Below are 15,585 nucleotides of genomic sequence, written 5' to 3' on the forward strand. Positions count from 1 at the left end.
AACTTCCTGCCTTTCAGAATCTAACCCCACACCGTTATAACACGTGGAAAGGTGCCGTCGGTGTGAGCTAGCCCAAGGGGTGTAGTGATCAAAGAAACAGCCTGGCTACCAAAAAGTTATTTCAGAAGAGCTAGCCCCTGCATTCTCTTTTCAAGCACTAGGAAGAGGATAGATTAATACACATCATGGGAATTCTTAAAGTCTATTTTCTCTTCTCACCCCTTTCCCACTTCCCACTCTGCACATTTGTATCTCCCGTCTTTGCCTTCTTAAAAAGCACCAATGCCTGATCCCTGGGCCTTTCCCCCTTTTCCTTTTGATCCGGTGCCACATAAGCACAAGTAAACCAATTTGACTAAGCAGTGCTTTCCTTAGAGAATGGGGAAGGCAAAGAAATGGAGTGGGTAAAGCCAAAGTCTCCTTTATGGGGCAGTGAGAAAAAGAAAAGCCTGGAAATACCGTGTGCTAACAGCTCTTGTCCTATGGCTACTTCGGATCATTTCCAGTAACAATCCCTGCCACCCACTCCCGCTGACACGCATGAGGTGCTATGGCCACATCTGGAACTTCACACCTATGCTGTTTCCTGTGTTGTTACACATGCCTTCTGGGTAATTCATACTCTTCTGTGAAGGTTTCATAATATGCAGGTAGTTACTCTCGTCTGTCTTGTAGCACTGAGTGTATAGTTCTATTAACAGTCCTTTCCATGTGTTGTATGAGGGTTCATATTCAGGATAAGGTTCAGGAAAATGGCATTCAGTTTTCATAAGATTGTTAAGCGGATAAAAATATTGGACCCCTACCATGTAGGTTATCTATTGCCACCTGTTGGAGGATGGAGAAGGTATCTTGAGATCAGACTATGAGGCAGGCAGCTATTATATAATCCATGGATACGCTTATCCGGTAACTTACAGGATGGGATCAAGCAGACAACGGTCTGGAAGCATTCACAGCTGCACTCGGCATCGCCGAAGGACCACTGGGACAATTTTATAGTTCACCTAGAGAAACAGGAAGTGCATTCGTTAAGTCAAGATTTATGAATGGGTAACTAGTCTTGTGGGTGCCAGGAATACGTCAGGGAAGGTCTTCATCATTGCTTGGGGACTAACAGAGCATAGAGGCCACCTGGTCCTAATGATTATTAAACAATTAACTACAATGCCCTTGACAGAGAAGTGATTTACCGCACAGTACAGCCCTGGGTAGGGCAGTGGAAGGACGGGAGGAACTGTACGTGCCCAAGGTGGCATCAGTTGTGCTAGCAATCACACACCACCCCAGAACATTAAATAATACCCAAAAACGCATTTCATGAATAACAAAGGCAAGTCCATTCTCACCTTAGGATATTGCCTGTGGGTGAATTTGGGGGACATTCTAAATTGTTTGCAGAAAAGGCAAGGGAAAAAGCCTATCTCAGGAAGCAGGGTAAACATGAGGAGTTACAAATCGCCTGGCACAAAAGAGTGCCTCGAATATTTGTTGCTGAATGAATTAGTCTACCTCTATCACCTTCATCCCAGGGGCTAGATCCAGACAGAGGGCAGGAAGACGGGGCTTGTTGCAAATTGAAGATCCTGCCTCCTTTCTACTTTGAACAAGTAAAAGAAGTGAAAGTTAGATAGATGGCTTTCTACCACAGACTTTAAGATCAAGAATCACAGGATGATACTGTCACATTCTCTTAACCAGGTTCATAACTTGTGGAAACTTTTAAACAAGTTAACACATTTAAATGTGTGACAAGAAGCATCAGATGGGTTCTGATTCACATAACCCGCCAGGCTGACCTGTGAACCTTACAGAGCAGAGCCTCCGTCCCGTGCATTTGTGTAGCTCAGGCTCCTTCACATAGTAGATGCTCCAATAGCTACGGGACAAATCCTGGCTGAGCCCACAGTCCTCATTTATCATGGTGGGGGCTAATACTACTAATAAGTTGCAGGCATGGGATAAAGGATCAAGATATTTGCCTATGTCAGAGGTTTTAGAGTATGACTCTCCTACCTTGGCTGCAAAGTGGCAGCACCTAGAGCGTTTTAATAAATATTGGCCCCATTCCGTATTAATTCTCTTTTAATCGTCTGGGGTTCTGCCTGGGCAGGGTTTTAAAAAAAACAAAACAAAACCAAAAAAACCCACAACCCTCTCTACTAAGCACCCAAGGCTGAGACCCACTGCTTTAGAAACTATCGAAGAGGTTCCGGCGGTTCGAGAGCGCGCCTCCGTGCTCTCGCGAGGAAGTCCGGCTACCGGAAGTGCTCGGAGCGCGCGCGCGCGCGCGCGGCGGCGGCGGGAGCCGACGTGCTGGGGGAGAACTGGAGGCAAAGGCTTCCCGGGTCGCGTTGCCTGCCGTGGGGCATCTGGCAAGTACCGCCACCCTCCGGGCTCTGTGCGAAGGGCCGGGGGCGGAGGCGGCGCCGCCGCCGCCGCCGGGCCCGGGCAGGGCGGCCCGGGGGGCCCCTGCCGGCCTCCGATTAGGGGTGTAGTTGCAGGGCCGCCCCCATGTTGCGTTTCCCGACCTGTTTCCCGTCCTTCCGGGTGGTGGGAGAGAAACAGCTTCCGCAGGAGATCATCTTCCTGGTCTGGTCACCCAAGCGGGATCTCATTGCTCTGGCCAATACGGCGGGCGAGGTGAGTGAACCGGCGTGCAGCCCCGAGGACACCGAGCCCGGGCCACCTGTGTACCCCGCCCCTTCCTCCAGCCCTGCTGAAAACTTTAAGTGAATCTAAGGGGCCACATATGGGAAAGGTCATTTATACGCCCACCTCCCGCATTTTATGGCCAGAACAACAGTTTTCATGCAGCTTAACGCAGTCGTACAGTCCTGCATCCCCAAGACTTTCAGTTATTTGTTAAATGGGCTTTTTAAAGGCTCATGTGTCACTCATGAGCTAGACATAGTAGTAGGTCCACAGAGTCTGCAGTTAGTTTACTTGCAGTTTAGGCAGAAGAAAGATGAGTTATTGTCAGACTTGAGCTGCGAATGTGCGTGTCTGTAGCTGCCACAGAGGATGTTTAAGAATCTTTATTCTGTTGTCCAAGTTATACAGAATGGGTTGGATAGCCATCACTGGATTCCTGATGGAATGTGCACGAGTGTTGTCAGTTAGCATTTCTAGTTCACATTGTACTACGCTTCGTCAGGTGTAAACGGGTTGTAGCTTTCTGCTGAGAGTTTTGTTACTTGGCAGCCATGTTGTAAGGAAACCTTCACCTTGGCTTCTTTACTCCTTTGGCCTTTTGGCAGGGTTCCTGATAGTTATCTGGCCGGGTGAGAGTTGTGTGGTGTGCAGCCAACCTTGGAAACTAGGTGGTAAAGAGAACTTAGCAGTCAGGGAAACTTAGCAGCCTGCAAAACTGTGTTGACTCTCATGACCTCGTTGTCAGGGTATTGATATCTGCTTTCTCAAGGCCCTCTATGAAATCTTCTAGTCTCCCTCCACTGCCTGGGTGTTTTGGAACGCTGTCCTGGCCCTGAGAGGAGTGCAGTTAGTACAGCCACAGCAGTAGGAGAGAAGGGAGAGAATAGGAGCGTCACTGTGATCAGATGGATAGATGTAATCAATTGTGGGCATTTGTTGCTTCCGTTTTCTCAGTGAAGAAGAAGGGGCGCTGTTTAGGTGTAAGGATGGAGAAGAAAATATTGGAATTTTGAGGAGAAAAGAGAGGTATGAAAAAGCTGACAAGTGGACTGGTGAAACTTGGTAGGATTGTTCGTCAGTATTAAGAGCCACATGAGGTTAGTGATTTTGTAGTGAAACTAGTGAGCATGGTTGTATGTCTCTTCTGTTCAGCTGTATGGGTGCAGGCGTGGTTGGGTTTAACCAGAGTTGTTGTGACTAGCTGTGACAAAGCAAGAGAGATGCAAGGGGGTTGAAGTTATATGTAAGAGGAATGATTGTAATGATGAACTTTGGATTGTAACCTGATTAAGTAGGGAAGTGAGGTCACGTGTTGGGTGAGGGACAATGAGTTGGTCAGTGGTAGAGTCCATGGCTTGTATGTCTTGGTGAGGTTGAAGAATTGAAGCTGGGTATCTGGGATGAGCAGGAGAGATACAGGTGGTGATGGAAAGTGGGAGGTTTGCAACTGAAGATTATGGCAGCATTTGTAGTTGTTGGTAACGACAAGGTCACAGGCATGACCCTGAGAGTGACTGAGGTGAGGTAGAGGATGTGATCATTGAAGAAGAGGTAGTTGAGCACCAAAAAGCCAGGACATTGTATCTCTTGAAATCGCCAAGAATGATGATGAGTAGTGTTGGAAAGCGTGAGTGAGCCAGACAGGAGTCCAAATCTCCCAGGAATGGGGGGGGGGGGCGGGGGGGGGCCTACGAGGCTATAGGTGACTGCAGTTAAGAGGGATAGCAGGTGGTATGGTCTGATTGCATATGATTCAAAGTTAGAGGATTTTAGAGAAGAGAAGAAAAACCAGCCAGAAATGACATCAAGGAGGAAATCTTTATCTCCTAGCCCAGTAGTAGTATAGGGCACATGGTGTGCAAAACGGCCACCACCTGAGAATCCTGTAGGGAAGCAGTGTCCTCAGGTGAGAAGTACATTTCAGGGAAGACAGTGAAGATACAGGGGATCTTGATACCTGACCATGAATTCCAGAGGGCACAGAGGAAGGGTTTCAGAAGTAAGGAAAGTCAGAGATGGGCTCAGAAAAGAGCACTGGGTCTCGGGGATGAGCGATTCCTTGGGAGTCCTGGCTTCCCTGTAACCAAGAGTGAAGGAAGGATGCTATGAGATAAGGCAGGGAGTGGTAAAGCTGTGAGTACAGGAAACTAAGAAGGTGTGTGTGTGGGGGGGAATCTTCAGGAGCACATGCAGTTCGAGGCCTTTTCTTCATTTCTACCGGTTGTATAGAGGAGAGAGTAGGGACAGTTTTACTTTTGAAGCACAAGGAGCTCCAGGGCGTCATCTTTATCCTCCAAGGTGGGAATATACCCGGTGGAAATGGAAATTTAGAATGACTAAGTGACTTGTCTGAGATCCACGGCCAGTAAGTGACACAGCTGAAATTGTCTGATTCCAAGTTTCGTGTTACTTGATCTTACACAGCTGCCTTTCTAGTTCTGTTTGTGTCCTTTATTGCTTTTTTCGTTATCTTCTTGGACAGCCTTATTCCTTTTCTAAAAGGTAAGTCTCTTATTGACATGAAAGTTAGGAAATGTATAGGGTACAGGGTTAAATTAGACCTTGTTTCAGCCATTTCTTTGAAAATACCTTAAGTTCATTCAGACACTTTTGTCTTCGAATTTCTTCTGATAGCTAAATATTATATTTGATATGATTTTTAAAAAAATTTATAGTGGGGATCTAGTTATATTTTATTTTTGGAAACGGATTTTTTATTATTTGCCATTATTATCTGTTTTGTCTCAGGTTTTACTTCATCGACTTGCAAGTTTTCATCGAGTTTGGAGTTTTCCACCAAATGAAAATACAGGAAAGGAAGTGACCTGTCTGGCTTGGAGACCAGATGGCAAACGTAATGATAGTATTGTAAAAAATACATTTTTGTTTTTCAGAAGGAGTATTCTGTAAAGAGAATTTATTTCCAGAAAGAATTTATTGTTCTTATTATATACTAGAATTCTAAATTTGGGAACTTTGCCTTTTTTTCAAATGCTTTAAAGTGTTTTCATAGAACTCAGATTAATTCTACCATCTTGTTTCTTGGCAAAGATATCTCTAAAACGAAATCTGACTTCTTGGCAAAGATAAGGCTGAAAAGAAATCTGATAGGAATATACAGAGTACTTTGGTTTTGTTCTTTCGCTGTCGTGTTGTCCTGCACTGTTTGCCCTAAGCTTCATTTGTCACTCACTCGTCAGTTCAGTACCATCATGGCCCTTTTCTCCCCAGAATGTGTTTTAGCATTAAATGAGTGGCTCATAAATATTCTCTCTGCACATTTGCCTCACCTGAAGGACTGTCAGTTCTGACCCGCTTCCTGCAACTTCTGTGTGATCTTACTCCTTTTGGTGCCCTGTATGTTGTAGCTTGCTGCATTGTAGCTCTGAGGACTGAACTCTCCTCTTCCATGTGTTGTTACAAGGACAGTCATTGTTTGAGCTGTTGTACATGTCCAGTCAGCACAGGAAAATGCTACAAATCGCACAGCTTAAAGTTCATCTGTATCATTGGTGCTTAAAAAAAGAAAAAGAATTGTTTTTGTAAAATGATATGTACTCCCTATTGCTTACTTTTTTTCTAGATAAATATAAGTATGTAAAAATGCCCTGAAAGCCTGTCACTTTACAGTTAACAACTATTTTTGTCTGTACTCATTTTGCTCCGTTCTTGTTTCATCTTTTACATAAAAACAAAGTATGTGTAAAATTAGAGAACTTTTGTAAGTAATAATTTGAGATCTTGCACTATTCATCCAAAAATGCCACGATCTCAAAAATTATGAAAGTCAGTGTGTGTGAAAATGTATTTAAGTAGATGATATTTTTATCATTAAAAAATGTCTTGTGATTTTCGACAGTAAAATAGGGGTTTTTTTTGGTAATGATTATTTCAAGATTGCTTTAAATCGTTTTGAAGAAGAGGAGACTTGGATTGCCTCACATCTAGCAAAGCTGCATATATTGGTATACAGTGAAACTCACAGCCCTCTATTTAGAAATTCTTCAATTTGATATGTTAGGACGATGTTAATGACTTATGTAGAGAAACTATACTAGATAATTCAGCCACAGTGAAAGGAAGAAGACCCATCGGTATTTGATGGCCCTGTTCATTAAGGGTTAGAAATAAAAAAGGAATAAAAAACCTTCCAAGAACCAAGCAGATGGAATCACTTTTCCGCTTTTGGGTGGGGACCAATATGTCTTGGTGATAACGATATTATTGTTTATTTGTTGATGCCTGTTCAGTATTTTCTGCTTGGCATCAAGGTTCCAGTCTAGAGGCTGTGATACGTAAGATGTTAAGAACAGTACACGAGAAAGTAGTAGATTGCTCATGAAAGTCTGAGCATTTGAAAATAAGCGTAGGTAACAGCATAACTATATGCAAAGATATCTTTTAGTTTTTTAATTATTTAAAGCAAGGATTTGGGGGTTAAATCATTTCTATGATTATGTTGTCTTTAAAATAGTAAAATTGGGGAAGCAATGAAATACCTGTTTTTCTCAAATACTGCACTAACTTATTCTGATTATTTCTTCTTTAGTTTTGGCCTTTGCTCTTGCTGACACCAAGAAAATCGTTTTGTGTGATGTAGAAAAACCTGAAAGCTTGCACTCTTTTTCTGTGGAGGCTCCAGTTTCTTGTATGCATTGGATGGAAGTGACCGTCGAGAGCAGGTTGAGTAATAAAAAAAAGAAAAACCCCAGTAGTCACAGTAGGATGTTTTTGAAATTATCATTTTTTAAAAGTGGAAACTTAGGAGTATCTGGGTGTTGAGTATGTGTACATTGCATTTAACTTTTTGTTTTAAGCTTATCAAGATGCAGTTTTTTTAATGCTCTGTTGGGTTTTTTTTCTCTTGAAAAAATCTCTTTTCTTATTGGAGCAGTAACGCCTCAATGACCAAGATTTTTCTTTTCAGTTATTTTTAACGGTTTATATCGATGACTTATACATTCAAGGAATATTAATTAAAATCATTGATTAGCAAATTGAGGTTCTGTTTTCCTTTTCACCATATATTTCACCTGGAGCTTTGTGTTTTTGTGTCCAAGTGAATATCCTTAGAGTACAAAAAGTGCTGAATTGAGCATTCTGTTTTGATGCTGAATGGGTTCTTTCTGTGTTCATGGTCCCTATAGTTTCCTTATTTTGTGAAAATAGTTTTGCCTTAGTCTGTGAAGTCAAGTACTATGCCAGGTTTGCAGTAAAGATGGCTTAAAGAATCAATGGGCTTAGTGAATACTGAAAATAAAAGTTTCTTTTTTGAGGAAATACGATAATTTTCTTTTCATTCTAATTAAGTTTTAAGTTAATATCAAATGAATTTGTAAATCCTGATTATTAATTGACAAATTTCCTAAGAAAGGGACTGTAAAGCATTAGATAACAAGGTCTAGCCTGGGGTTTGAAATTCACTGTAGATAAAACAGTGATTAATCCATCATCAAATAAAGGTTGTAAATGGTCATGTGAATTCATAGAAGATTAGAGGAACAGAATATACCATGTAATTTCTATCTCAGTCCAGTTACCTGCTAAGTGTATTCCTAACACGCTTTTCATTAAGAGTTCAGAAATATTATGTGGAGATTCCAGGGTCTCTCAGGACACTACTTTTTCACCTTCTTACTCATTTATTTCCAGCCATATTCGGAGATAGGATTGAAAAAAAGGGGGGGGGGATAAATAAGACTGTTTCAAAATACGTGGTGTCATCTTATGTACCTGCTGGGTTTTTACATCTTCATATGTATGTAAGCTATAGAAGCCATCATTACATTATATAATAATTGCAGTGTTCTTTACAGTTACTCTTGGAACTCATATGTTCAGTGTTGGTTCTTAGAGGAGAGTTAAGTCAGTCAGTCTGTATCTGGTGCTGATACTGAATACATTTGAATACATTTCATATGCTGAGAAAATTGTTTATAAATATTTGTTCCTCTAAATGTAAAGTGGGTAGGCTGATTTTTTTTCCCCAGAAATAACGTTATAAGTAAATGAAGAAATTCCAACTTTTCTATTTCTTGTTTGTGATTGTTATAGTGACTATTTTACAGTGATAAACTGTGTGTGGCATCTGTTTACTTGGTGTGATGTATAAAATTGGGCATTTAAAAAAATTAGTATTTTTTAATGGAAAGAAAAGTAGAATCTTTGTTTTTATAATACTTGTTTTTGTTTTGTTTTCACCTTTTTAGTGTTCTAACGTCCTTTTATAATTCTGAGGATGAATCAAATCTTCTCTTACCGAAACTTCCTACACTGCCCAAAAAGTAAGTATCAGAGTTTAATTTCATTGGAATTAATCTTGCAGATTTCTTTCCTTTCCTTTTAACACTGACAATTTTCTCATGTGTTTTAAAAAATGCATTTCTGGTTTTTTTCTAGTTATAACAACACCTCAAAAATATTTAGGTAAGATATGCCTTTTTTCCTTGCAAGTAAGATACTCTTTTATTATTTGAAAGATATAGTTAAAGATAACCCAATTTATGTTTATATTTTAGTGAAGAAAATTCTGATGAAATTATTAAGCTTTTGGGAGACGTCAGGTAAATCTTGCAGATATCTTAAATATTTAACAAGTCTTATTTTCTTAAATTTGATATTTGATATTTGAGGCAGTTTTTAGACTAAAGTTCCAAGGACAATTTCCTTATTTGTCATGTTATTTCATTGCTGACAAATACCTCTGAACAATAAACAGACAATATCTATTATTTACTCGTTCTTATTCTATGATACTTGGTTGTGTCAAGTTTAATATTATGATGTACTTTCATTTTAAAAAGTAAAGGAGGGTGGAAGTGCTAGAGTTTCTAAAATTTAAATTTAAATGTTCAGGTTCTTTAAGCACACTTAATGCATTTAGCATCAGAGCCATGATAAAACTGTTGGCGCTTTATATTAACTGGAAAAGAGATGATTTTGTTATTGAGAGTATACAAATATAATCATCATTAAAATAATATATTCTTATTTTACTGTAAACTGATGTTTTTTTAGGCTGGATGAAATGTATGTTGTTCCTTTGAAAGAAAGGAATAAGCCCAATGTGATTGAGGCTTGGTGAATTTGTTGTGGGATTCAGTTCCCCCACAAGGAAGCTTGAACATGCAGATTATGTGAGGGCAGGAGCATGTCTTGGTGTAAGAACTCGCTCCTGTCTGTTGTCCTCAGCTTGTTGCATTATTTTTAATTAGGCTTAATATTCTTGTCCTTGGAGGAAGCTCTGCATTTATTGAGCTTTATGCTTATGGAATGTTCAAAATTGCTCGAGTCACTGGGGTAAGTTTTTCTTTAAAATCTTCCTTTTTGTTTCTCTTAGAATACAGCAGCTGACTGATTTATGGAAAAAGAATAAAACATTACTTTTTTTCTTAATTTCAGTTATTGGAATTATTTGTTCTTAAGTGTTAAAAGGATAATTTTCCTACTAAGAATAGTGATACGATGTCTATGAAGATCAGGGGCTCTTAGTGGAATTAGTCAAAAATTTTTTTCTTAACAAAAAGATTGGTATGATACACTGGATTATGATTTAATGTTTTTCTAGTCTTGTGTTTAAGAGCTACACTTTGTGATTGGAATTTGATAAACATCATCAGAAGCAATCTTATGCTCAGTCTCAGTCTTCTCCATATCTTTTTCTTCTTATTCTTCCAGTTCCCTAAATGGATAGAAAATGTTATAGGCTCTGTGGGAATGTTAGTTCTCCAACACTTAGTTTGGGCCCCTTGTTGGGGGTGTGTGTTTGTGTCCTTGCAACTAAGAGGATACATGCCTTCATGTGCCACATGTGTGGCAGGAGCCAGGCATGTGTTTCTGCTTTTTAGAGCTCTGAATATTTGCCTCCTATATTGTAAGCAGATGCAGTCTAGCAATAACACTACATATAATGGAGATTTGACTGTTTTACAGATTGTTGGTACTTGTCTTGCATTATGTCTATCAAGTGATTTGAAATCATTGTCAGTGGTCACAGAAGTTTCCACCAGTGGTGCCCCAGAAGTTTCGTACTTTCAGGTGAGTACTGGAACCTAATAGCAGCAGAGGGTAAATATATATTTTTAAAGGTTTTATAGTTTTTTATTATCCATTTCACTGGATTCTAAGGTCATCAAAACAAAACAAAGCAAAAAAATCGACTTGGAGCTTCTAAGACATATATAGAGTCCTACTGGTGAATACCTTACCATTCCAATGGCACAGCATAGTTAATATGGTCTATTAATGACTATATTAACTCATTGCTATACCAGTTCCATCTTTGTACCAAGTGTTTTCTTAGGATTCTGACCCTAATAATAATAAAAGCTAATATTTATTAATTGTTTAATATGTGCCCAGTACTGAGTGATTCAGTATAACTCATTTGAATCCTCACAATAACCTAATAAGTAGGTACTATTATCCCCATTTTATAGTTGAGTAAATGGGCACACAAACTGTAATTTGCTTGGTGAGCATTGGAAAGTGATGCTGCGCAGTCTGGCTCCAGAGCTGGTGCTCTTAACTAACACATTGCCTCTTGTGTAAGATGACTGCTTAATGTTGGGAAAACCCTTTTTCATTGTGTGCTGTTTGTATCATAGATTGTGGAAACTGGGCTCCTGTAGATTATTTAGATTGTAGCCTTGTCTTCAAGAAAACCTTCCCTAAAATTTCATCGCAGATAACCCAGCCACTTAGCCTAAGAACGCATGAACTCTCAAACAGAAGTAGGGTGAAAAGATGCAAGGTGTGATGCATGTGATGCCTTCCAACATTCGTTGTATTCAGACCATCAGAGAACTCTTAACTTCCTGACGTTTGCTGGAACAGTTGTTCATATTTGCTCTTCATCTTAAGGTTCTGTGAAAATGTGATTTCCAGGATTGCATTTGGTGCTGTAATAAAATGATTCACTATTAATGTGAAATTTGTAATAGGTATTTTTCAAACAACTCTATTGAGATAATTCATGTACCATTGTAATAGATATTTCACTTGTATTTATCAATAACTATAATTCCTTTAACATTTTTACAGAAATTTGTGATCATTTTTTAAATTCCTCATAAGAGTGTTATAAAATAGATTCTTACATTTATTCTAACTATGTAGAAGGGGTTGCTCACCTCGAGAGGGTGATCTGTGCATAGATAGACACTGCAGATTAGAAAATCCTAAGATTGTATTCTGTTACTCTCCAAACCATTATGCTCAAAAGGAGCAGAGTCTGGCATAGTCTTTCTGATATGTAGTTAGACTTTGACTCTTCTTTAAAAGAAGTAAATATGTCTGCTTGTAACTTACTTTATTATTTTGATTTGACAGCTTGAAACCAATCTATTGTACTCTTTCTTACCTGAAGTAACTCGAATGGCCAGAAAGTTTACTCACATTTCGGCTCTTTTACAGGTATTTATTTATAGCTTGTTTTATGTGACTGTTTACTATAAATTTCTAATGTTCTGTAAATAAAAAACTTGAAAATCTTACTTCTTAAAGCCAACTTTATGTGGCGGAGGTGTCTAGTCTGATAGACAAGTTTATAATGTCTGTTAAAGCAAGAAAGAGAAATTTAATTGAAAATCTACTCTTACCCATCTCTATTTCTCCAAAGGAAAAGAAAAAAAGTAGTTTAAACCTTTTTAAACATTCTCATAAATAAAACAATATTTTGGAATTTTAAGTGTTTTTACAAATAAAGTAGTATGGAAAACATCATATCAGTTAGCTTTTGTACATGATAAATGCACCCCAAATTAGCTTGTGATTGGTGTTTTAGTCGACGATTTGGGCTGGGCTCAGCTAGAAGGTTCTGTTGTTCTGGGCCAGGTTCAGCTATTCGGGGCTGGGCTTGGTCGTACATTGGTGGTCAGCTGGCTGGTCCAAGTGTCCCATAGCTGTGATGGCTTTGTCTGGACTGCACATTCCTCATCTCCCAGCCGGCTGGACCAGGCTTGTTCATGAAGTGGTGGCCACGGCAGGGGTGTCAAGAGTGCAAGTGGAAGCATGCAAAACCTTCTGGGGCCTTAGACTTCTGCTTTCGTCACACTAAGCCCCAAGGCCAGCCCGACTGAAGGACTGGAGAAATTGAGTCTGCATCTGCATAGAGGAGCTACATGTACTTCATGTCAAAGATTTCTGGAGATTAGTGTCTTTTTAAAAGGATACTGTTTGAAAATTGAATAGTTGGCCAGTCAGCATTTTGACAGTTACTGTATATAAAATGCATCTTATATGTAGAAAGCTGGAAAATATCTGTTTTACCAGATAAAAACTGAATTTGAGAAAGTTTGATAGTTAAATGATTATCAAGTGTTAGCTATAGTCTTTTCTTTCTCAGGCTTAACTGAGTTAAAAGTGATTTATAGTAAATTTTGGATTTCTTTGAGACAGTTGACAGTAAGAAACATGTATTATTTAGTTAGCATGTAGACTTAAATATTTTTTGCTACTTTAATATTTTTGTCTTCTTGTTAATAGTATATAAATTTGTCACTGACATGTATGTGTGAAGCATGGGAAGAAATATTGATGCAGATGGATTCTCGTCTCACCAAGTTTGTGCAGGTAATATGCCTGGAGTTTCCCATGGAAGGTGTTAAAGAATGCACGTTATCCTTGTTTACTTCATGAAGGACATGAGAAAAATCAGTCTGTTTTGTAAAAGGCTCAGATCATGATTTCTTTCAAACGGTTTGGTCTAACCTCATACTGTTATCTCAGAGAGTGATACACCAGCTCTTCCCCTTGGTACAACTTAGGTGGGGACAGGATTGTGAAGTGGAGCTGGTAGGGCTTGGGGATTAAGGACAGGAGTTGGAAGAGCTTTCTGGTTGTTTTCCTGTAACTGCTATTCAGATAATCAATTTAAATATGAATTTGAGAGAAGGCTAAGGGTAATAAGAAAGGGAGACATGTTCCTGTAATTTTGAATAAATATGCTTATAATTTAAAAAATACCTATTACGATTTTATTGATCTTTCTCTAGGAAAAGAATACAACCACATCAGTGCAAGATGAATTCATGGACTTGCTGTTGTGGGGGAAAGCAAGGTAATGAGCTCATATTAGGTACTCTTGCTTTTCCTTCTCTTTTTAAAGTAATTTATTTCAAAAGCAATTCACATTCATTGTAAAAAAAAAAAAGAAAGAAAATTCTGGTGCGCAAAGACCAAAAAAGTAGTATATATTTTTCTAGGCATTTTTATTCACGTATTTATTTTTTACATAAATGTGATTGTTCTGAGTGTATGTATAATATATGTAAATATATTATATATGTACTTTTTAAATGTATACAAATTTTAAAATTCTTTGTAGCCAAATCAGTCTTTTCCTTTATTGTATTTGCCTTCACATTATTCTTAAAAAGATCTTTCCCATATTAAGTGTTCAAAGATCTGTATTTTCCTCCAGAGATTTTTTTGCGGTTTATGTTTTTATTCCATTTACATGTTCCAGATGTGATTTATTTGGTCATATGCTGTGGAAGACTAACTTCTTTTTTTTTTCAGTGTTCAGGTAATTGCCCAGTATAATTCATTGAGTATTACACTTTCTTCTTACTGGTGTGAAATACCATTTTAGCATATAGTACATTCTTACATCTACTTCAGTCTGTTCCTAGACTTTATTGTTTCCTGTTTTGCCCATTTCTTTGTGAGTACAACAAAGTCTTAATTTTTGTTGGGCTATTTCTTTTTATTAATTTTGTTTAAAAATCTTGTTTGTTCTTTGAAATTTAAACGTTTTAAGTGATGTATTCAGATTTTGAATAGAGGAGACTAAAAATACTTTCTTTTTCATTCTAGTGCTGAACTTCAGACCCTCTTAATGAACCAGTTAACAGTAAAGGTGCGGTTATCTTTGTATTTTAATGGCTATGAACACATTCTTAATTTTTTTTAGAATGGCATATAGTATCTTACTTGTATGCTGAATACTTTTTTTTCTCTTAATTAGGGCTTAAAAAAGCTTGGCCAATCTATAGAGTCATCATATTCCAGTATACAAAAATTGGTTATAAGTCACTTACAGAGGTATGAAGGCGATGTAGACTCGTTTGGTATTGCATCTACACGTACTTGGCATTGGTCTTCTTTCTGCAACCTTCTTTTCATCATCTGGCATTCTCTGTTTGAGCCTCTTCTGGCAAAGATTGTTGCATTAGCATTTGAGGGGACTCTTGGTGTGCCCAAGATTTAAAGAGTCAATAATGGTAGTTCTGCTTTATGAAATAACTTTCCAACATCTTTTCACCACCCGAGGCCCTGTCTGGGCTTTTATCTCACCCAGATAGCCATGAGGTATGTCTTGAATAGGGCATATACCCTTTTTTGAGTGGTGAAATTAAGTAAGTTTGTATGTCATTTTATATGTTATGTAAAAGCATGTATATATTTTTGCATTTAACTCCTTGGCAAGGTGTTGGTTATGATTATCCTCATTTAGAAGAAACTGAAGTTCAGAATGGTTATATATGGCTGACCCAAAGTTATTAAGTGTCAGAGCCAAGACTGTCCCAGATCTTCAAGTCTCATGCTGTTTCTAGCTACAGCTACCTCAGTGAAGCAGTTTGCAGGTAGATGTTCAGTGTTTGGCTTAAATTTTGATAAATTTCTTTATGCTGAGACCCTGGGCCTTACTATATCACCTCCCGTTTTGATCACTTTAGGACCCTCTGGCCTGGCCTCTTCCAGTCCACGCTATGCCCCTCAAATATATTCTCCACAGTGGATCTGATCATGTTACTCTTATTTAAAAACTTCCAGTGTCTTCCCATTTCTTAGGACTAAGACCTTTGGATGGCTGCCTATCTGCTTCACCTACACTGGTGGCCTTCTCAAACTTGACAGTTTTTCTCCTACCTGGGGCCTTTGTACAGCCCTTTTGCTTTCTGGAACACTCCCACCCTGTTCTTCACT

The 15,585-nt window shown here is 38.7% G+C and overlaps 1 protein-coding gene across 2 annotated transcripts in view; it reads left to right on the plus strand.

Annotated features, from left to right (window-relative positions):
- Positions 1-2,295: 2,295 nt before the first annotated feature.
- ANAPC4 (anaphase promoting complex subunit 4) overlaps positions 2,296-15,585 on the plus strand; it is a 41,690-nt gene continuing 28,400 nt past the window's right edge. Inside the window, exons 1-13 of one of the 2 annotated variants that reach the window (XM_079921094.1) lie at positions 2,296-2,643; positions 5,404-5,509; positions 7,205-7,337; positions 8,865-8,939; positions 9,055-9,081; positions 9,174-9,218; positions 9,870-9,954; positions 10,588-10,692; positions 11,986-12,069; positions 13,141-13,227; positions 13,650-13,714; positions 14,473-14,515; positions 14,624-14,700. In XM_079921094.1, the coding sequence (XP_079777220.1) occupies positions 2,515-2,643; positions 5,404-5,509; positions 7,205-7,337; positions 8,865-8,939; positions 9,055-9,081; positions 9,174-9,218; positions 9,870-9,954; positions 10,588-10,692; positions 11,986-12,069; positions 13,141-13,227; positions 13,650-13,714; positions 14,473-14,515; positions 14,624-14,700 (1,061 nt within the window). In that variant the 5' untranslated portion in view covers positions 2,296-2,514. The remainder of the gene's footprint in view (positions 2,644-5,403; positions 5,510-7,204; positions 7,338-8,864; positions 8,940-9,054; positions 9,082-9,173; positions 9,219-9,869; positions 9,955-10,587; positions 10,693-11,985; positions 12,070-13,140; positions 13,228-13,649; positions 13,715-14,472; positions 14,516-14,623; positions 14,701-15,585) is intronic. The other variant, XM_079921093.1, reaches the window with a different exon arrangement.

This window comes from Stenella coeruleoalba (assembly GCF_951394435.1).
Source record: "Stenella coeruleoalba genome assembly, chromosome: 4".
NCBI lineage: Eukaryota > Metazoa > Chordata > Mammalia > Artiodactyla > Delphinidae > Stenella > Stenella coeruleoalba.